Source organism: Vidua chalybeata, chromosome 26 (assembly GCF_026979565.1).
Source record: "Vidua chalybeata isolate OUT-0048 chromosome 26, bVidCha1 merged haplotype, whole genome shotgun sequence".
Taxonomy (NCBI): domain Eukaryota; kingdom Metazoa; phylum Chordata; class Aves; order Passeriformes; family Viduidae; genus Vidua; species Vidua chalybeata.
In genome coordinates, this window is record NC_071555.1 from 622977 (window position 1) to 649339 (window position 26363).

General features: G+C 69.3%; 2 protein-coding genes across 2 annotated transcripts; one reads left to right on the forward strand and one right to left on the reverse strand.

Moving 5' to 3' along the window:
• The first annotated feature begins 1563 nt into the window (after nt 1-1563).
• On the forward strand, nt 1564-2274 carry GJD3 (gap junction protein delta 3). Its single transcript, XM_053965447.1, has one exon. It carries the CDS (start codon nt 1564-1566, stop codon nt 2272-2274), a length of 711 nt encoding a protein of 236 aa, XP_053821422.1.
• Nucleotides 2275-3221: 947 nt separating this feature from the next.
• RARA (retinoic acid receptor alpha) lies at nt 3222-24848 on the reverse strand. The gene is given in 10 exon segments (XM_053965481.1): nt 3222-3625; nt 3628-3774; nt 4406-4564; nt 4744-4948; nt 5025-5201; nt 5287-5447; nt 6334-6475; nt 6580-6728; nt 17785-18080; nt 24730-24848. Coding segments are annotated over 9 exon segments (1701 nt in total). The 5' UTR covers nt 17963-18080; nt 24730-24848; the 3' UTR covers nt 3222-3242.
• Nucleotides 24849-26363: the final 1515 nt, after the last annotated feature.

The window sequence follows — 26363 nt, forward strand, 5'->3', positions numbered from 1 at the left end:
ATTCTTGTGAACACCCCTGTGGTCCCCAGCACGGGATAAGCTGCTTGCCCAGAGCAGCTGTGGTTGTCCCATCCCTGGAAGTGTCCAAGGCCAGGCTGGAACAACCTGGTCTGGTGGAAGGTGTCCCGCCTATGGAAGGGGATGGGACTGGATGAGCCCTAAGCTCTCTTCCCATCCAAACCATCCATGAAACCCCAGGGCCCCCTGTGCTATCGGTGCTTTGCTGGAACCCAGTCAAGTGTGGAAAGCACTGTCAGATTTTCCACTGGCTCTGGAGAGCGTCTCTGGCGCGTCCCCTCCGCGGGCCGGGCTATTTACGGCTCCTCTTGCTGCAGAACACGACCCAGGACAGCCACGGGTGGGTTGTGGGGCTGCTCTCTGAACTCTGGCATCACCCTGATGTGGATGTAGAGCTCTGGGAACACAGAGTGGACCACGGAGTCTGTACCAGGAGTTTCCCATGCCAAAACCTTGGAAGGGGTGCTGGGGATGTTGGGTGGGAGCTCTGGGGCACCAGGCATTTACCCACCCTGGACATTGCACATCCCCAGGGGGTGAGGGGGGTCTGAGGGTGACCTGTGTTGTCCAGGGCTCTGCTCCCATTACTGGCAAGGGGATTTGAGGGCTCACCAAATGCTGTCAGCACTGGGCAGGGGCTGCCACACAGGATTTTGTCGGGATTAGTCTACATGTGCCAGAGCTGGGGACAACCTGGGAAGATCCATGGGACTCCCAACAGCCCCGGCAGTGTTCTGGGGCAGAGAGGGCTGGTGCCAGCCGTGAGCATCCCGCAGGCACTGCAGGGCTGGAGCCGTGGCAGCAGGGCTGGGTGTACCCAGGCTCTGATGTGTCAGGGGGGTGATGCCAGCGGGGGGAAGGGGGGGCGGTCTTTTGGGGACCGGGAGCCGTGCCCTGAGGACCCTGAGGCGCTGTGGGTTTGGGAAGGACAAAGTTTGGGGGCATTTCTGAACTGAGGGGGCCACCACCCCTCTCCCAGCCTGGGAGCTGCTGGCCCTGGGCAGGGCAGCTTTTGTCCTTGAGCCCCACGGGCAGTGCTGAGCCCTTCCCTGCCTCCCGGCGCCCCTGCGGGTGCTGTCCCTTTAAAAGGACTCCAGGCGTGGCTGTAGGACCATTATCCCATCCCAGCTGGACAAAGAGACTGGACAGTCCTGGACGGCCCTGGACAGCCGGCGGCAGCAGCGCTGGCACACCCTGGACCAGAGCCCACGCAGGTACGGGGCTGCTGTGGGGGGGGGCACAGCTCAGCCAGGCCGAGCTGTGCAGGGGGACTGGGCATGGGGAATCTGCCGGTCCTGCCCCTGTTGGTGTCCTTGGAGCCATCCCCGGGGGAGCGAGTCCTGGGCACAGCGGGTGCCTGGGGACACTGCTGACAGGGCTGAGCTGGGCTGGCAGTGCCCGGGCACCCTCCCGTGAGCGGGCACGCCGCGGTGCGTTTGGCAATGCCGGGAGGATGGAGAGCTGGAGGGGCCGTGCTGCCGCCGGGGTCCGACCTGGTGGGCGCTGCGTGCCCCCCAGCGCTGACCCCGCTCCCGCAGCGCGGCCATGGGCGAGTGGGGCTTCCTGAGCTCGCTGCTGGACGCCGTGCAGGAGCACTCGCCCATGGTGGGCCGCTTCTGGCTGGTGGTGATGCTCCTCTTCCGCATCCTGGTCCTGGCCACCGTGGGCAGCGACGTCTTCGAGGACGAGCAGGAGGAGTTCGTGTGTAACACGCAGCAGCCGGGCTGCAAACCCGTGTGCTACGACGCCGCCTTCCCCATCTCCCACTACCGCTTCCTCGTCTTCCACATCGTTGTGCTCTCGGCGCCCGCCGCGCTCTTCGTCATCTTCGCCGTGCACCAGGCGGCCAAGCCGGGGCGCGGGGGGGCTCCCGGCCAGCGCGCCCGCCGCCTCCAGCCCTTCTACGTGGGCAGCGTGGTGGCCCGGATCGCCGCCGAGCTGGCCTTCCTGCTGGGCCAGGCGCTGCTCTACGGCTTCAGGGTGCAGCCGCTCTTCGTGTGCCGCCGCCGGCCCTGCCCGCACCGCGTCGACTGCTTCGTCTCCCGCCCCACCGAGAAAACCGTCTTCATCCACTTCTACTTCGTGGTGGGGCTGGTCTCGGCGCTGCTCAGCCTGGCCGAGCTCGCCCACCTCCTGCGCAAGGGGCCCCCGGCCCGGCCCGGCTGCTGCCACCGGCCGCAGGAGCGGGGCGCGGCGCCCGGGCAGCCGGCGGGGGCTGCGGGGGGACCCCACCCGCGGGGCGACCTCACCGTGTGACCGGGCCCCGGCTGCCGCTGCGGGGACGAGCTGTGGCCGGTTTCAGCCCGGCGGCGACTGCGGATCTCGCTGCCCCGGAGGGGTCTCGGCCCCCGCCGTGCCAGGGGATCCGCGCCGGGCCGGGCCGTGCCCCGCTGCCCCGGCTGCCCCCGGTTCCTGTTGTGGGCGGCGGACAGGCCTCACCCGCCAGCTGCTGGAAAAAAAAATACGGACAAAAAGAAAATAAACAGGTCCCATCCCTGCACAGTGGCAGGAACACCCCTGACCCCCCCAGCCCGGCACGGGGGGGGCAGGGCTGCCCCCAAACCCTGCGCTGGGAGTGTCCCAAATGCATCAGGGCTGGCCCCTGGCATAGAGGGACGTGACTGTGGCCTCAGGGGTGGGAAGGTCCGAGCTTTAGGGTACTGGGGGGACCCCAAAGGGTTCTGTCCCAGTCTTTGGGGATGACCAGACAGGGAGAGCAATATGGGAGTCCCTGGGCTGCGCTCCTGCCACAAAGAACATCCCCCCTCAAAGAGGGCTTGGGGTGCCACACCCTGACCATCTTCTCCCCACCCCTGCTCCCTCTCCTCCCCTGGTACCCCCACAAGAATAACGAGCCAGGCACTAGAATAAATAAACTTTATTCTGGAGCCAGCCCCCCCCCCGTCCCCCCTCCCCGTCCTCCCCGTGCCGGCAGGGCCGGGCCCCCCATCCCTGCGAGGCCGGGACTGGCACCACCCTGTGCCCCCCACAGTCCCCTCCCCGCCTGGGGGGCCGGGGCAGGGCCCGCCCGGTGCCCCCCGACTCTAAATCCACTAAAATCTCAACAACAACAACAAAAAAAAAAGGAATTTAATAATAATAAACCGTGTGCCCCCCCCCCTCCCCGGCAGCACCCGCCGTGCCCCCTCCACCTGCACAGGCCTAAAAACCCCTCCAAACTTTTACAAAGGTTTTAAAACGTATTTATAGATATTTATAGATATTTATATATATATACTTTGCTTTCTTTTCTCTTTTAAATGACTCTGCTTCCTCGGCGTGCGGGGCTGGCCGGGCCCCCCCCCCGCGGACGGCCGGGGCGGGGCGGGGGGGGGGGGGGTGGGGGTGGCTCGGTGGTCGCGATCCCGTGGGTGCTGGTGCTGGTGGGGCCGGGGCGTCCCCGGGGCCGCGGCCGAGGTCCCCGCGCCCCTGAAATGTGACTCAACCAACGCGCTGGGCCCGGGGCCGGAGGGGTCCGCCCCGGGGGGCTGCAGCCGGGCCGGGCCCCGTGCCGGGCTCTGTCCTGGTGCGCGCCGGGCGCGGGTCACGGCGAGTGCGTGGCCGGGCTGCTGCGGTTGGAGCTGGGCGAAAGGCTGGGGCTGCAGCTGCCCGGGGGGGGCCCCAGGCTGCCCCCGCGGGGGCCGCCCGCCTGCCCCCCCAGCGTGTCCATGCCCTCCGAGTTCTCCAGCATCTCCTGGATGAGCGGCGGCATCGAGCCCGGGATCTCCATCTTCAGCGTGATCACCCGCTCGGCGCCTGTGGGAGGGTCAGGGTCAGCAGGGTGCTGCCACAAACTGGCACTCCCAAAATGGCAGCCTGAAAGCGGCACCCCCAAATGGCACCCAAGAAAAATCCAAAATGGCGCCACGAAAACGGCACGCTAAAACTGGCACCCCCAAATGGTACCCAAAAAAAATCCAAAATGGCGCCGTGAAAACGGCACGCTAAAACTGGCACCCCCAAATGGCACCCGAAAAAATCCAAAATGGCGCCTCCCAAAAGGCATCCCAAAAAAAACCAAAAAATGGCATCACCAAAATGGCACACTAAAACTGGCACCTCCCCAAATGGGTGCCCAAAAACTGGCACCCAAAAAATGGCACGCCCAAAACAGCACCCTGAAAGTAGCACGCCAAAACCAGTACCCCCAAAATGGCATCCAAAAAGTGACACTGCCGAAACAGCGCCCTGAAAGCATCACCCTCAAACTGACACCCCCAGCTTTGCTTCTCCCTGGGCACTGAGGACAAGGGACGTGGTCACATCCCCAGCATCCCTGGAAGATGCAGTGCTGGGTTCTTCATCCCCTCTGGAGCATGCTGAGTGACCCAGACCCCTCAGTGTCCCCTGGATGCTCCCTGAGCACCCAAAGCCGCAGGAGCCTCACCCTTGGCGCTGATGCTGCGCAGGTCTGTGATCTTCATGAGCATCTTGGGGAACATGTGGGGCTTGTTGGGCCTCCTCTTCCTCACATAGATCTTCAGTGCCTCCAGCAGTGGCTCCTGCAACTTGTCCACCCTGTCAGCCTGCTCCAGGTCCTGGCGGTCTGGGGAGGGGACATACAGTGGTTGGGGGGAACAGCACATCCCCCTTGCCATCCTGTGGGTTCCCAGCTCCCACCGCTTGGGCTTCATTTGGGTTCTTCCTGCTCGGCCATCGGGGGAGGATGGCCGGGCTGCAGCGGGGGCCCGCGGGCACTGGGCAGGTGCCCGTCCCTGCACCCACCTCCGCAGATGAGGCAGATGGCGCTGAGCAGCCCCGTCTCGGCGTCGTCCATCTCCAGCGGCAGCAGCTGGTTGGCGAAGGCGAAGACCAGGTCGGTGAGGGGCCCGAACCCCGCGTTGTGCATCTGCGTGCGGTTCAGCGTCAGCCCGTCCGAGAAGGTCATGGTGTCCTGCTCCGGCGTGTAGCGCGTGCAGATCCGCAGGATCTGGGGGGGAGAGGGCGGGGAGCTCAGCCTGGTGTCCCCTGCCCGTCCCCGTCCCCGTCCCTGTCCCCGTGCTCACCAGGATGTCGAGGCAGGCGGCTTTGAGGAGGGTGATCTGGTCGGCGATGGTGAGCGTGGTGAAGCCGGGGAGCTGCTTGGCGAACTCCACCGTCTTGATGATGCACTTGGTGGACAACTCGCTGAACTTGTCCCACAGGTCGATGTCCAGGGACACGCGCTGCTCTGAGCTGTTGTTCTGTGGCGGGAGGTGGGGGATGAGGGCACGGGGGGGTGCCACAATCCCCAGCCGCCCAGGACCCCCGGGAGCCAGTGACACTCACCGTAGTGTATTTGCCGAGCTGGCAGAGCGCGGGGAAGGTGTCCTGGTGGGCTTTGCGCACCTTCTCGATCAGCTCCTCCACCTCGGGTGTGATGATGTAGCTCTCCGAGCACTCCGGCTTGGGCACGTCCTTCTTCTTCTTGTTCCGGTCATTGCGGACGGCTGCGGGCATGGCAGGGTCAGTGTCACCTGACCCCGGTGCCACCCAGCCCCTGCCCCACACCACTCTGCCCCTCAGGGCAGGATGGGGACCCGCCACCAGCAATGGGCTCAGCTGTAGTCACGAGCTCCCAGCAGAGCCATCAGCCCCAGAGATTCCTTTAAACAACCCCCCCAAGGCATTAGGGATGCAGTTCGACCCTGCACCCTTGGGGGACCCACACCCCTGGCCAAGGGGACAGTGCTCTGCAAAGCCAACACATCAGAGAGGGACCCTGGGGACAGAGAATGGCAGCTGAGCCACTGTGCTGGGTGAGGGGCACAGGAGGGACCCTGGGGGTGGCAGCTGGGAAGGGGGGAACAGCTGGGAGGAGCCCCAGCCCTGCTGAGAGGCCCAGGACCCCTCTTAGGTGCAGGGTAAGCCCCTGGGATGCTGAACCCCCTCTGGCAGTTCCTGGCCCCCCCAGGCTCTGCCAGCTCCTCCCAGGGGTCCCAGTCCCCCAGGGGTTGGCAGATGGGGCAGGACTCAGGGAGGCAGCTGCACCTCAGCAGCCCTATCCCCCTGGGCACCCACGGCGGGGGCACAGCCAGGCACCATGACAACTGCCAGCGGAGCCAGGAGGCCTCCTCAGCGTCATTTATCTCTGACATTATCAATCACGTGTTGCCCGGGAAACTGCCAGGCTGTGACACAATCCCAGGGGGTCCCCATCCCCCCTGGGCCTTGCTGGGCACACGGTGGGGGCTGCTGGGATGGCCCATCACACCCAGAGCCCCCTGCCCAGGACAGCAGCAAGGTGCTCCCATCCCATCCCTGGTCTTCATCCCCATCCCCATCCCCATCCCCATCCCCATCCCCATCCCTGTCCCCATTCCCGTCCCCACTCACACTCCTTGGACATTCCAACTTCGAAGCACTTCTGGAGCCGGCAGTACTGGCACCGGTTGCGTGTCACCTTGTTGATGATGCAGTTCTTGTCCCGGTGGCACGTGTACACCATGTTCTTCTGGATGCTGCGGCGGAAGAAGCCCTGGGGACCCCGCGCGGCCCGGTCAGCGCCCGGCACGGGGACCCCGAGCAGCCCGAGCAGCCCGGGGAGCCGTGGCGGCACTCGGGGCCGGCGGCAGCGCTCACCTTGCAGCCCTCGCAGGCGCTGACCCCATAGTGGTACCCCGAGGACTTGTCCTGGCACACGAAGCAGGGCTTGTAGATGCGGGGCAGGGGTGGGGGCGAGGGGGGGCTGGGCACGATCTCCTCCGAGCTGGTGCTCTGCGTCTCGACGGCTGTGGGGAACGGGAGGTGCTCAGGGCACGGAGCCCCCCGGGCAGGGACCCCCCCCCCCCAACCCGCACCCCACGGCTGCTCCCCAGCTCCAGGGGTCCCGGCAGCCCCAGCCCCGCGCTGCCCACCCCGGCCCTGGCGCCAGGTCGAGTGGGGCCAGCGGGGAGAGGACGCGTGCTGGGAAGATGCAACGTGACATTTCCAGGTCACAGAGACGATGTGGAATTCAGGCAGACAAAAAAAAAAAAAAAAAAAAAAAAAAAAAAAGAAAAAAAAAAAATAAAAGCGCCGCGGGATCCCAGGAGTCCCCAGCCCAGGGCAGCAAGTGGGTGAGGGGATGGAGGGTGCAAGGCCAGCCTGGGGGGCCAGTGCCACACACCCACTCACATGTGTGGGCACATGTGCAGTGTGACACCTGTACATACAGGGTGACCCCCACAGCCCGAGGGTCACCCCCCACCCCCAGCCAAAGCATGGGCCCCCAGGAGGGCACAGCCACAGCGGCACCCAGCTGGCACCCCAAGGTGCCCCCGTGCAGGACATCCCCAAAGGCAGCGCTGCCTTTGTTCCCATAACAAGCAGACCCTGGCCCTGACAGCACAGGGGACACAGCCAGTACCCCTGCACCCCAAAACCTGGAGGTATGTGCCTCTTGCACCCCAGAAGCACCCCCATCCCCCAGGGGCCTGCGGGAGGTGCCCAAGTCCCCCAGGTCGAGCCACGGCCCTGCCCCAGCACAGCCCGGGCAGGGCTTCAGTGCAGTTGGGGTGCACGCCTGGAGCTGGGGGGACTCAGAACAGTTGGGTGTGCACCCCTGACACGGGGAGGGCTCAGCACGGTTTGGTGCACCCCTGGCATGCAGGGCAGGGGGGTTCAGCACGGTCAGGGTGCACCCCTGGAGCTGGGGAGGGGCTCAGCACAGTTGGGGTGCAGCCCCGGCGTGGGGCACAGCCAGGCAGGGGTTAAGCGCTCCCCGGCTGCTCCGGGATGTTTGCGAATGTTTTTCTGCAGCAGAGCCAAGCGAACCAGTCAAACAGGATATTAAAGGCCAGGCCCGGCGGGGGAGCCTGCCCCCCCCCCCGCCCCGCCGGCCCCTGCACCCCAAAAAGGGCCCCACAGCCGCCAGAGCCCCCCTGGGGCCGGGGAGCCGCGGGGAGCCCCGGCCGGGGACCCCCAGCCCGGAGAAGGGGCCCCAATGGAGTGGGGGGTTTTGGGGAGTGAGGGGTGGGGGTCCCCAGCCCGGCAGTGCCACGGGGCCCTCGCCAAAGGCCACGGGATGGGGCCAGGGAGGGACAACAAGACAAAGCCAGCCCCGACGCTTGTCCCCAGGCGCCAGCGGGGACGGGGAACGTGCGGGGTGTGACAGGAGTACCTGGGATGGGATGGGATGGGATGGGATGGGATGGATGGGATGGGATGGGATGGGATGGGGCGTTTGGGGTGTGATACGAGTGTGTGGGGCACGAGGGGAATGTGTGAGGAGGGATATGAGGGCACGGAGGTGATTGCGTGGGATGTGAGAGTGTGGAGCACCGGGGCAGTGTGCAAGGTAGGATATGAGCGTGCAAGGTGGGATACGAGCGTGTGCGGGGGGCTGGGAGGGTGCGGGGGGGATGGGAGCGTGCAAGGTGGGATACAAGGCTGCGAGGGGGGATGTGGGCGTGCAGGGTGGGACACGGGCGCGGGGGCGAGCGCCGGGCAGAGCTCCCGGGCTGAATAAATCACCGCTGCCACTCGAGGGAGCGGAGCCATTAAAGTGACTGAGAGAACGTCGTCTATAATTTATCGCCTCTTTTATATAATTTAAGAACTTCCTCGTGGAGAGCCGCACTCACAAAACGCGGATTTGACAAGATTCTGATGTGCTGGATGCGGAGGGGGGAGGGGATCCGGCTCCCTCCCCGTCCCTGAGCTGGCAGAGCCGCGCCAGCACCCCGGGAATCCCCTGCCACCCCCGTCACCAGCCAGTGCCACCGCGGAGGGGACACGGACACAGGCACAGCCGCCAGCCTGGCCAGCCCCCCCCAGGAGCCCCCCTCATGTTGTCATCAGACCTGGGTGCCCCTCGCGCCCCTGGGGGGCACGGGGAGGGCACAGAGCAGCGCCCAAAGGCGCTGAGCAGGGCAGGACGGGTGCCAACCTCCCCCGCTGGAACACGGCTGGGTGACGGGGTGCAGCTGGGGACACGGTGGACCCCAATGCCCAGGCTCAGCCCGCCCCCCACCCCCCCCCCCGCAGCAGTGGGGACCCCGCTGTCCCCCCCCCCCCCCCGCCCCCGGCCGAGGCAGCGCAGCCCGGCTCCAGCTGCAGACCAGATGCTGCGGCTCCGCCAGATCCCGGGTGAGCGCTGAACGCGCCGCCCCCGCCCGCGGCCCCGCCGGCTGCTTCCTGCCCGCGCCGGGGGACCCCGGGGCACCCCGACACCCGCACCCCCGCCCTGGCGTGGGAAAGCGCCTGCGGGGACACCCCGTGTGCCACTGCCCGGGGGGGGACACACCGGCCTCCGCGCCGCCACCACCCCGCCGTGCCTCCGGGACAGACCCGGCCCGAGGAGCAGAGAGGACGAGCATGGGGGGACTAGAGGGGGGAAGCCCACGCGAGGGTCGCAGCGGGGGTCACCGGGGGTCCCCGCAGCCCGGTGCGGTGGCAGTGCCGTGCCAGGGGTCACAGCCCCCCACAGGAGGGTGGAGGCCCACCCAGGGCCTCCCTGCGGATGAGAATCCCACGTGCCCCGAATTCCTGCGCCTCTGCAGGAGAAGGGGGATGGAGGGAAGAGGGTGCCGGGAACCCAGAGCCGTGGGGTGCCCGGTCCTGCTCACGGCCACCGGGCTCAGCCCACCGGGCACCGCCTGGTCCCCACGGGACCGGTGTCTGCCCGCTGCCAGCACCAGGGGCTGGCGTCCCCAAAACCCTGACACACCCATCTATGACCCACAGTTCTTGCAAGGCCATGTGAGGCCACCCTGTGCCCAGCGGGGGTTTGCCACGCACAAATCCAATCCCACGTACCCCTCTCACACCCCCACAGCACTCCAAAAACCCCCAACAGTACATGGCTCCACAGGGTCTGGGGGTTCCCACTGTCTCGGTGGGCTCCTACAAGATTTTCCACTACCCTCAGGAGCTGCCTCGTGCCTCTACTTCCCCATGGTGGCAGCCCCAGTCCTCTCTGGGCGTGTGGGTGGGCTCCCCGTGCCCCCCGAGCAGCTCTGCCTCCTATGCCAGCACAACACACCCCGCCGGGCAGGGCAGTGCCACGCTGGGCCAGCAGCCAGCACCACGGGGCCAGCGGGCACAGCCGCAGCTGGCTCTGAGGAAACTGAGGCACAGCACGGCTGCCCGACACCACTAAGCCCTGCCCGGGCTGGCACCCCCGGGCTGGGGAGACACGGCACCTCGTGTGACGTCGGGAGCAGGGCACAGAGCCAGGGAGTCCCGCCAGTGCCCGCCGCCCACGCGCTCGCCAGGTCATGGTCACCGTGGCCAAAGCCCCGAGGTGGCCCAGCCAGGGCAGGGGACCCACGTCCAGCAGCGCTGCAGCCCACGGGGAGAGGGGCTCTGAGGAGCACAGAGAGGGGACAATGGCCCCCAGCTATACCCTGCTCAGGACAGTCAGAGTCGGGGGTCCCAGCGCTAAGGGGTGGCACCGGAGCTCGGGACCCCCCTGCCCACCCTGCCCGGGCGAGGCCTCGGGGGCAGCCCCCACCCCTCGCAGAGGCAGCGGGACCCCCCGCACGTCCCCAGCGCACACAAAGGCCCCTCGGCCGCGCTCGGTGCCAGCGCAAAGGTCGAGCGGCCCCGAGACAATGAGGGGAGCGAGCCCGGGGGTCCACGGCCACACAGCCTTTGCACAGCGCCGGCCACGGGCACCCCGCCACGGGCCTCCGCCATGGATCCCCGCCCTTACCGGGGTGAAAGTCCCACGGAACCCGGCAGGACTTTCCCTGGGCCGTTGTGATGGTCCCTGGGTGCCAGGGCTCCGGCTGCCCACGGCCGGGACACGGGACGCCTCCAGCACCCCCCCAAACCTCACTCGCCCCCCACACCGTGGGCACAAACCGCAGCAGGGCACCACATCCCGGTGGGCGAACAGCTCCCAGGCTGGCCGGCACTTAAGAGTGCGCTGCCCGTGCCCCCCCGCTGCCCATCCCGGTACGGCGGTGTCCTCACGGCCTCCGTGCCCCCCCCTCGCACGGCGCACCGGGCCGTGACCCCTCCAGGGACACAGGGCAGGGTCCCGCCAGTGGGAACAGGACCGGCCCGACCCCACATCCACACCCGGGACCCGCCGGCCCAGGAGCCCCCCCGATCCGCGGCAGGGTGGGGGCCCAGGCTGGGGCTCCCCCGCGCCTGGGCAGCAGCGGCGGCTCCGTCTGTAGTTAATTGGATTTTCCCGGAGCCTTTATCAGGAGAGAGCGAAATTCCCGGCGGAGCCGGCGCTGCCCGGACCCCGCTGCGGGAAGGGGGGGGGCGAGAGGCGATCCCCCCCGTCCCCCTTCACCGAGCTCGGCCCCGAGGTCCCGACTGCCCCCGAAATAGGGCGGGGGGTGTTTAAAGAGCCGGTGGCTTCTGCGCATGGAGCGGGTTGGGGAGGAGGCTGAGGGGGCTGAGCCCCCCACTCTTCCAGGACCAGCACTCAGCTCAGCCCCCCCGCCCACGGCCAAGGCCCCCGCACCCAGCACCGCACCCCGCAGCCATCCCCGCAGCCCCCCCCGCCCCACACCCGCCCGGGTTTCGGGGCCGCTCTCCCCGGCCCCATGCGACGGACGGGGGGGCCCGCCCGCCCCCGGTGCGCCGGTACCTACAGCGGCCGGAGCTGCTCCACGGCGGGGGGCGGCGGGGGGGGCAGCCCCGGGGGCCCGGCCCGTAGAAATCCATGCGGAGGAAGGGGCCGGGGGGCAGCCCCGCCACCGCCGCGCCCTCGTACATGGCCCCGGGGCGGCGGGGGCGGCTCCCCCGGCCGGGGCGGCCCCGGGCGGTCAGTGCCCCCCCCCGCGCCCCCGGGGCGCCCCGCGCCGCGCTGCCATCGCCCCGCGGAGCGGCCCCGCCGCTCGCTCCGCGCCCGAGCGGCGGGAGGAGGAGGAGAAGGAGGAGGAGGAAGAGGAGGAGGAGGAGGAGGAGGAGGAGAAGGAGGAGGAGGAGGAGGAGGAGGAGGCGGGGGGAGGGGAGGAAGGCGCAGCCCCGCCGGCTCTGCGGCTTCGCCAGCCCCGGTCCCTCCCGGCACCCGCCGCCTCCCCGTGCTTAACCCGCTCCGCGCCGCGGGACCGCCACGGCAGCCGCAGGCGAGGGGACACGGACACGCGGGGGGCGCACGGACACGCCAGGGGAGGGGTCACGGACACAGGACATGGAGAAGCACATGCGGGAGGGGGATCACGGACCCCGAGAGGGACACAGACGTGCAGGGGGTAACATACATGGTGGGGCACGGACACATGAGGTGACACGGACACGCAGGAGGACACGGACACCCGGTGGAGAAATGGACACACAGAGAGAGCACGGACACGCGGGGGGCGAAGGGACACGCAGGGGAACACGGACATGCAGAGGGACGCGGACACGCGGGGGCAGTGCCACGCGGGAGTGAAATGGGGAGGGGCTCGAGGCGGGGCTGGGGGCCCGGGGGTGCCCGGCGGAGATGATGGGGGTCCTGGGGGTCCTGGGGGTCCCGGGGGGGGTCCCGGGGGCTGCCCGGCGGCCGCAGCTCATTTGCCTAATGGGATGCGGGTGAACTGCGGGTGAACCCGCGGGAAGGGCTCACCTCGGCCTGACCCTCGGCCCCCCCCCCCGGGGGGGGCGGGTGGCTCTGTGTACATGCATGTGCACGCGTGTTCATGCATGTTCCCAGTGCATGGCGCGTGTCTGCATCCCTGCTGCAGCGCAGCCTCGTGTGCTCCCGCTACACAGACACACGGGGAGGTGCGTGTGCCTGAGCAGGGCAGCCTGTGTGCACAGACATGTGTGCATTCATCCTGCACGCACGCACATGTGTGTGTGACACTGTGTCCCACCAAGCACGGGAGCAGCCCAGTATGCAAACACACGAGTGTGTGCACAGCCCACTGTATCTGTGTGTGCACGCACACGTGTGTGCTGGCCTGCCGCCCGCACAGGGCACAGAACCATGTGCCACCACTCCCCACCACACCACCCCTTCACACAAGCTGAAGTGGTGGTTTGACACCACAAACCCGGGGACCCCGAGTGGTGACAGAGCTGCCAGCACAGAGCGGGGACGGTCACACGCCAAGGACAGGCCCCGGGGGTGCCACTTCCCTCCGCGGCAGCGCTCGCCCTGCTGCACGGCGGGCACGCCACGGCATCTGCGCTGCCCCGGGCCCAGCTGCCGAGCCCTGGGGTGCTCTTGGACACAGGGGAGCCCCACTGAGCCCCCAGCTGGGCCTTGCCGTGGGCACGAGGAGCACAGGCATGTGCACGGCTGGACACGGATGGGAGGATGCGGGTGCTGCCGCACACATCTGCGTGTCTGTGTGTGCGTGTCCGTGTGTGTGTGCGGCTGCGTGAACGCGTGTGGCTCTGTGACTGTGTGTGTGCGTGCGTGTGACTGTCCTGTGCACATGTGTGGCTGTGCGTGTGTGTGTCCGTGTGTGGCTGTACATGTGTGGCTGTACATATGTGGCTGTCCCTGTGTGTGTGGCTGTGCACATGTGTGGCTGTCCCTGTGTGTGTGGCTGTGCACATGTGTGGCTGTCCCTGTGTGTGTGGCTGTACATGTGTGGCTGTCTCTGTGTGTGTGGCTGTCCCTGTGTGTGTGGCTGTGCACGTGTGTGCGTGTCCATGTGTTGCTGTGCACATGTGTGGCTGTACATGTGTGGCTGTACGTGTGTGGCTGTCCCCGTGTGTGTGGCTGTGACCGTGTGTGTGGCTGTCCCCGTGTGTGTGGCTGTGCACGCGTGTGCGTGTCCCTGTGTTGCTGTGCACATGTGTGGCTGTCCCTGTGTGGCTGTCCCCGTGTGTGTGGCTGTCCCCGTGTGTGTGGCTGTGCACGCGTGTGCGTGTCCATGTGTTGCTGTGCACATGTGTGGCTGTACGTGTATAGCTGTCCCTGTGTGTGTGGCTGTCCCTGTGTGGCTGTCCCCGTGTGTGTGGCTGTCCCTGTGTGTGTGGCTGTCCCTGTGTGTGTGGCTGTGCACATGTGTGGCTGTACATGTGTGGCTGTCCCTGTGTGTGTGGCTGTCCCCGTGTGTGTGGCTGTGCACGCGTGTGCGTGTCCGTGTGTTCGTGCGGGGCTGCGCAGCGCTGGCAGCGCCTGTTTAAATAATAATGGCAAGTCGGGGCTTTGCTTAGCCAGCAGGTTTCGAACAAAAGCCCAGCGCTGCTCCAACTTCCTGCAGCGAACATGACAAATGTCTGCTCTGACTCATTTACCAGCGCTGGAAAGAATGTGGCTGCGATGGAGGGGACGGAGGGGACGGCGCAGGGGACGCGGGCGGTGGCACCGCGCGGCCGGGCCATGCCGGAGCCCGCCCCGACGGGCAGCGCTTCCCATCCCGCATCGCTTCCTGCACCGCTTCCCACATCCCTTCCCGTCCCGCATCCCCTCCCGTCCCGCGTCGGCGGCAACAGGAAGAAACAGAGATTAAAAAAAAAAAAAAATCACAAAAAAAACCAACAAAGCCTTAATTCCAGAGCCAAGAGGAACTGGGCGAGGGGACACCCCGCACGTAATCCCGCAGCGTGAGGGGGACAGGCATACCCCGCCCTGAGCCACATCCCACCAGCGGCCTGGGGACACGAAAACGGGGCCCTTCCATCAACATCCCCAGCCCCGCATCCTCCCGGCCCCGCTCCCGGAGCGCTCCGGGGGGACAGAGATGATGAAAGGCTGATGAGAACCCAACCCTACAGCCCATGGGGACCCCATGGAGGACGCCCCTGTGCCGGGAGAGGATGGCTTTGGGATCACAGGGTCACAGTCCCCGCGGACAGGGATGCCCGGGGCCCCCACAAACCCACCCCCCCCCAGCCCAGCCCGGGGTGCTGGCCGCAGCCCCTCCCCCACCGCCGTGCCGGCACCTCGGGGCCCCGCAGCCCCCCCCCCCCGGGCCCCGCAGCCCCCCTCTCGCCCGCCCACTTCAAAAGACCCCATTTATCCCCTTCAGCCGCTTTTGAGCCCGGCGAATTCCCGGCTGGAGCAGGCGGCTCCCCCCGGCCCCTGACAGTGATAGAGAACCTCCGCCTAATGGGCTTTCCCAGGCTGGGGGCCCAGCGCCTCATCAATCTTCCCCGGGCAGGGATGGGGGGGCCGGGGGGTCCCCAGCACCGCACCCCGCGGGGCTCCCCGGCCGCTGCCCTGAGCGGGGCCCCCCGGCCTCCCCCCCCACCCCCCGGCCTGCAGGGAGCACGTTTTGCTCATTAATTTTTTAAAAATTAATTAATTACGGGGCGCTGCGGGGGAGCGGCTGCGGCGCGAGGAAACCGGAGCCAGCGGGTAGGGTGACAGGCCAGCCCGGGCGCGGGGCCCCCTGTCCCGGCAGCCCCGAGCGGGGCCGGGGGGGCGCGGCTGCAGCGGGGGCTGGGCTGGGGTCCCGCTTCCCGCAGCCGGGCCTGGGAATCAGGGCGAGGGAGGGTCTGGGGGGGGGGGCAGCTGCACAGGGAGCCCCTCAGAGACCCCCGAGACACGCCACGGGCCAGCACTGGGCAAGGGGAGGGGACCTCCAGGGACAGCCAGGCGCCACAGAGCCCCCAGGGCTGGGGATGAGGGCACAGGCACAACGCGGCGGTGCCACACGCGCCAACACACGTGTACACGCCTGGCACAGGGACACCGGCCGCCCTGCTCTGCATGTGTCACCAACATGCACAGCGGGCACTGACACACACACACACACACACACACACACGTGACACACACAGGCACAGAGGGCACTGACACACACACACGTGACACACACAGGCACAGAGGGCACTGGCACACACACACATGTGACACACGTGTGCGTGCACACACAGGCACAGAGGGCACTGACACACACAGGCATAGAGGGCACTGACACACACATGTGACACACACAGGCACAGAGGGCATTGACACACACGCATGTGACACATGTGTGCGTGCACACACAGGCACAGAGAGCACTGGCACACATACACATGTGACACACACAAGCACAGAGGGCACTGGCACACGTGTGACACACGTGTGCGTGCACACACAGGCACAGAGGGCACTGGCACACACATGTGACACACGTGTGCGTGCGCACACAGGCACAGAGGGCACTGACACACACACACACGTGACACACACAGGCACAGAGGGCACTGACACACACACACACGTGACACACACAGGCACAGAGGGCACTGGCACACACACACATGTGACACACACAGGCACAGAGGGCACTGGCACACACATGTGACACACGTGTGCGTGCACAGAAGGCACAGAAGGCACTGGCACACACGCGTGACACACGTGTCCACACCCAGGTGTGCACACACAGCACCGGCACCGCCAGCAGCGCACGGTGCCACGGACACGCAGCTCCACGCAGAGGGCACACGCGTGTCCATCCATGGTGGGAGCACACGCGTGCCCACGTGCAGCTCCCACCCCACCGGGTCCCCATCCCTGCACCCACGGAGCCGCGGGGCTGCCCAGGTCAGTCCCGAATCCCGGCAAGGGCAGCTGCAGCCCCGGTAGGGCCCAGCCACATCGGCCCCGGGGCCGCGCAGCTGCAGCACATCTGGGGAGGGCGGGACACGTGGTGAGGAGGGGGGGGCGGCACCGGCCCCCCGCAGGCGGGACACAGACACGGGCACCTCCCTGCGCACCACAGGACACCCCAATATTGCAGGACCTACCCGAACGGGGCGCCCACCAGGCTGTGTGGATGCTACGGGGGGGGGGGGGGGGGGGGGGGCGGCAAGACATGGTGCCCCCACGCTCTGCATCCCGCGGGCACGCAGCAGGGAAGGCCAAGGGGAAACTGAGGCACGGTTCACCACCCGCCCCAAGACACCCTCCAGCCGTGCCTGCGGCCCTGTCCTCAGTGTCAGGGAAGGGGGGGGGACACAGGCGGCCCCCCCCCCCCCCCCCCCCCCGCCTGTTCCCACACGCCCGGAATGGCCCCAGAGCCAGCGCGGGGGAGTGGCCCCACCCGCCGACACCCAGTCGCTGAACTGGTCCCACTGGGTCCCACCGCCGCCGGGGCGGCTCCGGCGGGGGACAGCACCCAGGGCCGGCCCTGCCCGGACCTGCACCGGCCCCCGGGGCCAGGGACGGGCCGGGGGGGCCCCGCCACACCCCGACCCACGGGGTTCTCCCCGGCAGCGGGCGCCGCAGGGCACTCGTGTTGCAGGGAACAGGCACGGGCACCCACCACCGTGGGGCCGGGGTGAGAAGAGGTCCAGCAGCCACCCCACGGCATCCAAGACGGCATCCAGGGAAACTGAGGCACTCTGAGGGGTGCTGGTTTGGGGGGGGATCCCGGGTGGGAGCCGTCCTCCAGCTGCTGTCATGGCAGGCAGCGATTACTGGGGCCATGATGGACGACCCTGTCATGGGGAAGTGGAATCGGGAGCAGCCACGATGATGATTGTCTTCATCGCCTTCATCGCCTCCCCCACGGCGGCCCCGGCACCGGCGAACAAAGAGCCACCACGGGGACACAGCACCCAGCAAGCCAGACTGCTCACAGTGAGGGACAGGAGCACCCTGGTCAGGGCCTGCAGGCCATTAACAACCAGCCACTAATGAAGGTGGCCGCAATTAGTGACACAACCCCACTGGGGCCACGGACCACTCCCTGCCTCAGTTTCCCCAGCAGCAGCACTCACGGGGACACACGGGGAAAAGCACCTGGCGCTCACATCACGGAGCCCTCAAAATCAGCTCCCTACAGGTGTGGCTGGGAGCAGGGAGACCCTCCCTCAGCAGTGCCACTGCCCCAGGGACACGCTATGGACCAGCCTGGGATTGGCACCCACACCCCATACTGGGGACAGAGCCCGGCCCAGAGGGGGCCTCGCATACCCCCCCAGCCCTGGGGGTGCCACCAGCCCCCGCAGGGCTCTGGTACTCACTGGCAGGTGACGGGGTGCTGTATCCGCTGACGGGAAGCTGGTGCTGGATGCCGGCCAAGGTGCTGGGCGGAGAGAGCCCCCCCAGCATGTGTGGGAAGAAGAAGGCGTAGGGGGGCACAGGGTAGCCATTGAGGTGCCCCCCACCCGGCGTGGGGCAGGAGCTGCTGTTGCTGGCCATGGTGGGCTCTCCGGTGTGGGGGGCTCTCAGGTGCGGGGTCCCGGGGGCGAGCAGAGCATGGGGCCCGCGGGCGCCCTGCTGCCGGGCTGTCCTCACAGCTGGCGCTGGTCCTGCGGCGCTGCGGGGGAAGCAGAGAGGGGCGTTAGCAGAGGGGCCGGGACCACTGGCCCCCACCCCGTGGGGGTCACCCACCAGCCGTGCCTCAGTTTCCCCACCCCCCGGGGCCACATCCCGTCCCGGCCCCAGGAGGGCGCAGCCGGCCGGGCCTGGGGCTCCGTGTGGGATTAACGCCGATCCCCCCCGATTAACGACACCGGGACGGCGGCACCGGCAGGCGCGGCTCGCTAATCCCGGCTTAGCTGGGTGGGGGGGGGGGGGGGGGACGGGGGGGACGGTGTGGGGACGGCCTGGGGACACTGTGGCCCCACAGGGCACCCCCTCCAGCCAAAGGCCACACCATGATGATCCCAAACCGGCTCCGCCAGGCTAGGCATGGGGCACGCAGCAGGGCCTGGGGGCAGCAGCCCCTGCCCCAGCCTGGGGGATGGCGGGGCAGCTGGGGACGGGGAGGGGGGGGGACACGGGCACCCTGGGGTCCCCTGAGGACAGCGGCTCCGCTGAGGCCGGCTCTGCCGTCACGGCCACTATGCGCTCCCCCCATCCCGAGGGGGCTCAGCCCCCCGGGACCAGCACCGGGGGGGCTCTGCCAGCCGCAGGGCTGGGCCGTGCCCGTCGGGACGCAGCCCCCGCCCCGTGCCATGCGCCGTGTGCCGCATGCCATGTGCCACATGCCATGTGCCGCATGCCAGGCCACGCCGTGTGCCGGCAGCTCCCACGCCAGGCCGGCGGGCACGGACCCCTCGGCCCCGGCCGGTCGGGGGGCGGTGGGAAGGGGGGCGCGGGGCTTTCACAATCCCGGGCTGGCTGTTTATTTAAATGCTGGCGCGGGGCCCGGCGGGGGCTGTTTATTTGCCGAGAGTGCTGGCTCCCGGCCCCGCGGAGGCGGAAAAGGATCCAGAGGAACAAGGCTGGGCCGCCCGGCAAGGCGCTGGGGAGGGGCCGGGATGGGCATGGCCCTGCCCGCCCCCCCAGAACCCAGCTGGTTGCACCCACTGGAGGCAGGACCCCCGTTCTCCCAACTCACGCCAGCACCCACTGACCCAGTGGGAAGCACCCATGGGGTGACCTACGGCCCTGTCAGCCCTGGGGTGGGCACCCATCAGTGGCTGGGTGAGGGTCACATCCCCCCCCAGCACCGGGCGCCCCAGCGAGTGTGGGATTCCCACAGGCATTGCCAGGGCACGGTGCCGGACGCCAGCTCAGCATGGCACTGGGGACAGCCCGTGCGTGGGGCCCACGCATGGCACCGCAGGGACCCTGGCCCACGGTGTGGGGACTGCCCATGGCCCCCCCAGGCCAGGCCGTGGCCCCCGAGTTGTGCCGGCCGGGGGGGAGCCAGGGGAGGGAGGCGCGGGAAGAACTGTTTATGTTTGCCGGTGCCAAGTGCTTGCCGGGCACCGTGCCAGCCGTGCCGGGGCCCAATTACTCAACCCGCTCAGGCCCCCCCACACGCCGCCGGCCAGGGACCCAGTGAGGCCAGCGCTGCTGGCCTGGTCACCGTGCACCCCAGTGACCCCCCCTTCCCAGCGCTCCGCATGACCAGCAGTGGCCAGGAGGGTCCGGGGATCATGGCTGGTCTTGCTCCCGTGGCTCCTGGTGGGCAGGAGGAGCTGCTGCCCAGAGGAGCTCCCCTGGGACCATGCGCTGCCACAGCCCCCAGCACACTCAACTGGGGGGTTGTGGGCATCCCAAATGGGGGTCCTGGGTGTCCCAAATGGGGGCCCTGGGTGTCCCAAATGGGGGCCCTGGGTGTTCTGACCAAGCTGCATTTCCAGAGCCCCCCCCCCGGGTCAGCAGTGTGGGGCCAGGGGCCGTGCAGCCCCCTCGGCAGGGCCCACGCTCACCCGCCCCAACGCCTTTTCCTCCAGTCCCCGCAGGAGCTGGACGAGGCCCGGAGCTTCCTGGAATCCAGCGCCTCGTTCCAGCCCCGTGGAAAACGTTGCTGCAGGGCCCGGGCCAAATGCAGCCACGAGGAACCTCCCACCCAGGCCGGGGGTGGCCCCCGGGAGCGGATGGACAGACGCACGGACAGGCAGAGCAGAGCACTGCCACGGCCAGCAGCAGTGGGGCTGGTGGGGGACATAATTTGGGGGGCCATGGCTGTGGGTGGGGGGACACAGCTGGGGTGGGACACGGCTGCCCAAGCCACCATCCCACCGTGACCACAAAGAGAGCACAAAGCCCTCTGCAAAAAACGTGTGCACACCCGGACAGGCCGGGCAGCACTGGCACAGTCCCCCAAGAGACCCCCTCCAAAAAGGCAGCCCTCCACCGTGACCCCCCCCAGGCTGGGTTCAGCGTCCACAGCCACATCCAGCACAGCCAGCATCAACCACAGAGCCACCAGGATCCCACCAGAATGGCAACACCCCCTCCCCAGTGGCCACTCCAGCCAGCTACACCTCCAGCCCACCCTGACGCCCCCCAAAAGCCCCGGCGCATGTGACACCCCCAAACCCAGCTGTGCTTCCTGTCGGGGCACACGGTGATGGCAGCACCAGCGCCCGGATGTGACACGCCGGGGAGCGGGGGCACCGCCCTGGCACCCCTGGCAGTGGGGAGCCAGCGGGCCCAGGGGTGCTTGGGGGTGCCTGGCAGGGCAGCGGGCAGCGACCCAGCCCTTCCTGTCATGCCTGCGGGCACCACGCTCCAGGCCGCAGCTTCCCCTTGCCACTCTCGATTCCCAGGAGGACAAGTTTCAGTTCAGCCCGGGCCCAGTCGTCACAGCCCGTCGTCACCCCAGACTCTTTCACCCTGCTCCCCTTCCACCCTAGAGTCTGTCACCCCATTGACGTGCCACCCCGCTGACTAATGACCCCGCTGACCCGCCACCCCAGGCCCTTGTCCCTGCTGCCATCGCGGAGTTCACCACCGCAGCATCCTGCACTCCCCAAATGCGGCAGCGGCTGCCGTGCGTGTCCCCCACCCTCACCAGAAGAGGCAATGGGGACCCTCCCTGTGACAGGCTGTCCCCGTGGCGTGTGTGCAGAGCGGGGTTGCCGTGCTGAGGTTCGGGGGCACAGGACGGCAGCCTCCGGGCAGGGCAGGAAGCGCCTGCGGAGCCGCTGCGGTTGCAGCCTGCGGTTTCCTCGCTGGCAGCAGAGCCAGCCCGGGGTGGCCTCGCACGCGAGGCCAAGGGCCTGGCTGCCCCCGTTGCCCCCCGCCACCACCGGCCCTTCCAGGCCCCCCCGGGCAAGCCAGCGTCGTGCAGAGGTGGCGAGGTGCCCCCCTGGCAGGGCTGCTGAGAGAGACCCTCTCCCGTATCCCCAGAGCTCTCCACGGTGAGTCACCGTCACGTTTCTCACGTCCCCGGGCAGGCGTGAATCATGCCCAGCCTGCGGCACGGCCGGAGCCAGCGGCACACACTCGGCCAGCGTGTGCCGGAGTTGAGGCTGCTGGGAACGGGAATCTGAGGATGCTGAGACCAGTGCAGACCCCAGGACCTACATCCTCCTCCCCGGGGCCAGCAGCTGGCCCAAGGGCTTGCACAGCCCCACTGCAGGTCCCTGGGCAGTGCCGGTGTTCCAGCATCCCAACACCAACTGCAAGATACACCGAGCCACCACCGCTGCCCCAGCGCAGACACGGGGCCAGGGACACCACACTGGCCCACGGGGACGCTGTCCGTGCCGGCAGGGATGGCGTCCATGCTGGCCTCCCCGACCCATGGAGCCACATGGGCACCCTAGGGAGTCGCCACTGGCCCTGTAGTGAGGGTCCTCACCCCAGCACCCCACATCTCGCCGCTGCCAGGAGCCACAAACTGAAATTCCACCTGTTGCAGCCGGGCCGACTCCGGTTACGCCGGGGACGTGCCGCTCCGGTTACACCTCCCGCACCCGCCACCAGACGCGCCATTCTTTTGCGGGAACAGGTGCCCCAGCCCCCGCCACGGCCCCTGGGGTGGCCACAGCTGTGCCATCACCACCACCGGCACCACTCCGGCCTGGCTGCACCGTGGGTGCCCCGACAGGAGCGGGCCAGTCCCAAAGGTCCAGTGGTATCCCAGCCAGCACGGCCCACCAGCCCCTGGGGACACAGGTGCTGCCCCCACAGCACCCTGGGGACACACAGCCACAGCCAGCACGGCCTGCCCGTGGAGGTGACATCCCCAGGTACAGCCCAATCCCCAGCCCGTATCCCAGCCCTCAGGATGAAAGCACGCCCGGGGCTCGCGGTCCTGGAGTGCCCCGTCCCAGGGGTCCCGAAGTGCTCCGTGCCGGCTCCCCAGGGGAAGCTGGGGGATGGTGCCCCAGCAGCCACTCGCGGCACTCCCGGTTGTTTTTAGCCGAGGCTGCGGCGGCAGCCGGCGCCCTGGGAATGGCGTGCCGGGAACAGCGCGGCCCCAGACAGCCCTCGCTGGCTCGGCGACAGCCGGCAGACAAGTGCAGCTGGCACGGGGCCGCTCGGGACACAGCGCGGGGGGGACCCGGCGGGCAGGCGGCCGTGCGGCACCCCCGCACACCGGGATTCGGTGGCACCGTGCCCCCAGCTTGGGCGGGCTCCCGGGAGCAGAGACCTGATGTACCTGGGGGGGGCCCAAACCGCTCCACGCCGCGGCCACCGCGACCCACCCGGGCCGGCCGCGGGCGGGCGGGCGGCCGTGCGCCGCTGCCACGTCCCCTTGCCATGTCCCTTGTCACGGCCGGGCAGCCGGGGCTCAGCGGGGACAGCGGAGGCCACGGCGGGCGCACGCGGCCCCTCGCCGGGCCCTGCCACGAGCCACCCCCCGCTAAGCTGCCTCCAGCCGCAGGGAGATTAACCCATTTTCCGTAATCAGCACATGTGTCACCGCAGATATGATCGCACCCCCCGCACTCGCTGCGCCCCCCCCGGGGCCGGCGCTGCCAGGGGGCCCTGCGGCACAGGGGCGCCCCACGGCGCGGGGCACCTTGAGGCTCCCCAGGCACGCACTGCAGGGGACTCGCAGCTCCTCCAGCCCCGGCGTGCTGCAGCGGCGCCCCAAAAAGGGCCGGGGGACCCCAGAGGCCAGCCACCCTCTGCATGGCAGCACCGGCATCGGCGCTGGACGCTGCCAGGACAGTGGCTCAGGGCACGGCGGCTCAGGGCACGCGCGGCCAAATGTGGCACGTTGTCACACCAGAACCTCCTGGATATAAATAGACCCGGAGCGGCGGGATGGTGAATCCCAGCGCCGCAGGGCAGGCGGCGGCGGTGGCACAGCCGTCCCCAGGCTCTGTGGCACAGCGACGCTGCTCCTGCCACAGCGACCGAGTGCGGGGACGCGGAGGATGTATGAGGACAGCTGGGTGAAGCCAGGTGTCCCCGTGGGATGGAGCAGCCGCAGGCACCAGGCAGCTCCGGACGAGGCGCAGGGCACTGCCCTGCTCCTGTCATCCCGCTGTCGGTGGCCCTGTCACCGTGTCCCCTGCGGGGGCTGCCAGCAATGGGCAAAGGGGCCAGACGCCCATCAGGACACCCACGGGCATCCCTGGGGCATCCTCGAGCCGCAGCAAGGTCACCCCCAAGGGCAGGGTGGGGGCCCACGGGTGACATATGGCCCGGGAGCAGCGGCCGCGGGGCCGCTAAGCCACCGAGCCGTCACCCGCTAATCCCGGCGCGAGGACGCGGCGGGTGCTGCACCCGGAGCCGCCAGCCGGTGCCTGCCCGGCTCCCCGGAGCGGGGGGGACCGGCCTGGGCAACCCCCGCGTCCCCCCCAGCACCCGCCGCGCTGCGGGGCGGCCCCTGCCACCAACGAGGTCAAAGGTCAGAGGCACAGATTTGGGGGACAGCGGCACAGATTCGTCTCCGCACCGGCCTGCCCCAGCCTGGGGCGCTGCTCCCCGCCCCCGAGGGGGGGTCCCCCCCTCTGTCGGGGTTGATACCCGGGGGACTGCACCCCCCCCAAGCCCCCACCCCGCCCAGAGCCCGCGGGGGCTCCGCCGCCCCCGGCCCGGCCCCGGGCAGCTGCCGCGGGAGGGAGGCGGCGGCCGACGGTCCCTTCCCCGGCCCCGCCGCCCCCCGCCCGGCTCCCCCGGGCCCCCCCGCCCGCCGCCGCCCTGTCAGCCGCGCAGAGCGATGGCTTCCTCCGCCCGCCGGCCAGGAAACGGCGCAGACGCCGCTCCCGCCCCCCGGCCCCCGGCGCCCCCCGCGCTCCCGGCCCCGCTCCCCCGCCGGGCCCCGGCCCCGCCGCACCCCGAAAAGGGGAAGCGGCCCCGGCCCCCCCCGCCCCCCCCGCCGCGGGAAGGTGGGGGGGGTGCGCGCACCGGCGGCCCGGGGGAGCCCGGTAATCCCCGGGGGGTCTCCCCAGCACCGCGCTCTGGGGCGGTCGTCCGGTCCCCGGTGGGGTGCAGAGGCTAGCGGAGCCTCCCCGGAGCCCGCCCCGGTTTGGCGGGGGGGGGCGGCGCTGCCGCCCGGGAGCGGCCAGGCAGGCAGTCGGTACCGGGAGAGGGAACTCCGGCACCCCCAAGCCCAGTGCAGGAAGCAGAGGCCAAAGCCGCGATCCCGAAGCCGCTGCGGCTCCGGTGCTCCCGGCAGCCGCAGCCCGGCGGAGTCCCTCCCCCGCTGCGGGAACCCCGGGATCACCCGTTACCGGAGGGGGATCCCCAGAGGCGGAACCGGAGCCGCACCAAGACCCTCCTTCCCAACCCCGCTCCCACGGGCAGATCCACAGCCCCCTCATTACCTGCTCGCGGAGACTCCAACACCGAAATCCTTAAACCCGGGGAGTTCCCGGTGGAGGCTGCATGGCGGCGGCACCGGGAAAGGAGCGGGGGGAAGCGGGGGGGGGGGGGGGGGGGGTTCGCCCCGGCTTAGAGGGGTGAGGGAGGGGTGGGGTGGGGGTTCCCGGGGGGGTTCACCGAGCGGCGGCCGCGGCCATTGCGAGTCATGTGCTCGCGGGGAAACTTTACCCGGGGCTGGGCCGGGCGGGGCGGCGGCGGCGGCGGCGGCGGCGGCGGCGGAGGGCGGGGGGGGCAGCGGGAGGAGGACACGCCCCCCTCGCTGTGACCACGCCCCCGCCCCGCCCCGCCGGCCAATGGGGCGCGGGCGGGGGCGTGGCGGGGGCGGGGCCGGCGCCGCTCCGTAACTCTTTGAAGTCTCCGGAAAGCGGAAGGGGAGAAAGTGGGTGCGCGCGCCGCGCCGCCGGGGGGGGGGGGGCCTTAAAGGGGCCGCGCACCGCAAATTGGACGCCCCTCTTACCCTTCTTCCCCACCCCCCCACCCCCCCCCAACTCACGGGAGAAAGTGCTCCAACGCCCCCCCCCCCACACACCCCAACCCGCTTCCCTCTTCTCTGCCTCTGGATAGACACCCTCCCGGTGGGGGATTGGGGCACCCACACCAGGGAAAACACAGGGGGTGTGGGTGCTCCAGGGGTGTAGGGAAGAGACGGGAACACACTGGAGGGAAGAGCGGAGAGGGGGCTGCCCCCCCCAGGCTCGGAGGGGAAGGGCTGGGGGCGCCTGTGGCACCCCGGGGGTGTAGAGCGGTGCCTGTACCCGGAGGGATTCCCTGCTCTGTCTGTCCCCGGAGAGATGCTGATTCTAGGAGGGGGATGGCGATGGAGGCACGGACGTGGACACAGGTTACCCAGCCACATTCTAGGAGCCCAGAAAGGGCACCCAAGGCCCTGCACCCATCAGCACGGCCCAGACGCTGAGAGGGCAGTGGGGCAGGAGCTCCCCTGGGAAGGCACAGGTGAGGAGTGTAGGCAGCTTCACCGCATGCCCCGGGGGGAGTCACACTAGCCCCCCCCAGCGCTGCCCAGGACCCTTGGGTACCTGTCAGGATCCCACGGTGCCCACACAGGAGGGTGGTGGCCCACCAGGCCACTCAGCACATTCCCGTGCCTCAGTTTCCCCCGTGTGCTCACCAGAACGAGGTTGGACACCCTGGCCGGGGCACCCCCAGCCCGGAGCAGCCGCTGGCCCCCTCCCCGCACACCGGGGCCGCGGCGGCGAGGCGCCGGCATGTGCTCAGCCCAGTGGAATGTGCCAAATCACTCCCAGATGTGCACGGCGGCCAGCCCGACCCCCCCTCCGCTCCCACCGGGGCAGCCGCCGGGCACCGGGGACCCGCGAGAACAGCCCCGCGGCACCGAGCCCGTCACCGGCCGGATCCCGCCCGGCCACGGCGCCCGGCCCCGTCCGTCCCGCGGCGTCGCGGCACCGAGGCCCGGCAGCGGGGCGGGCAGCGGGTGCCAGGGCGCGGCGGGAGGTGCCACCGGCACCGGGTGGCCGCGTCCCCGTCCCACCGGGGCCCCGCAGACCTCGGCCGGCGGGGTCGCGCGGGGTCCTGCCCCGCAGCCCCGGCCCCGGTG

Coding starts and splice junctions, on each gene's coding strand:
- GJD3 (XM_053965447.1), top strand. CDS start 1,564: ATGGGCGAGTGGGGCTTCCTGAGCTCGCTGCTGGACGCCGTGCAGGAG.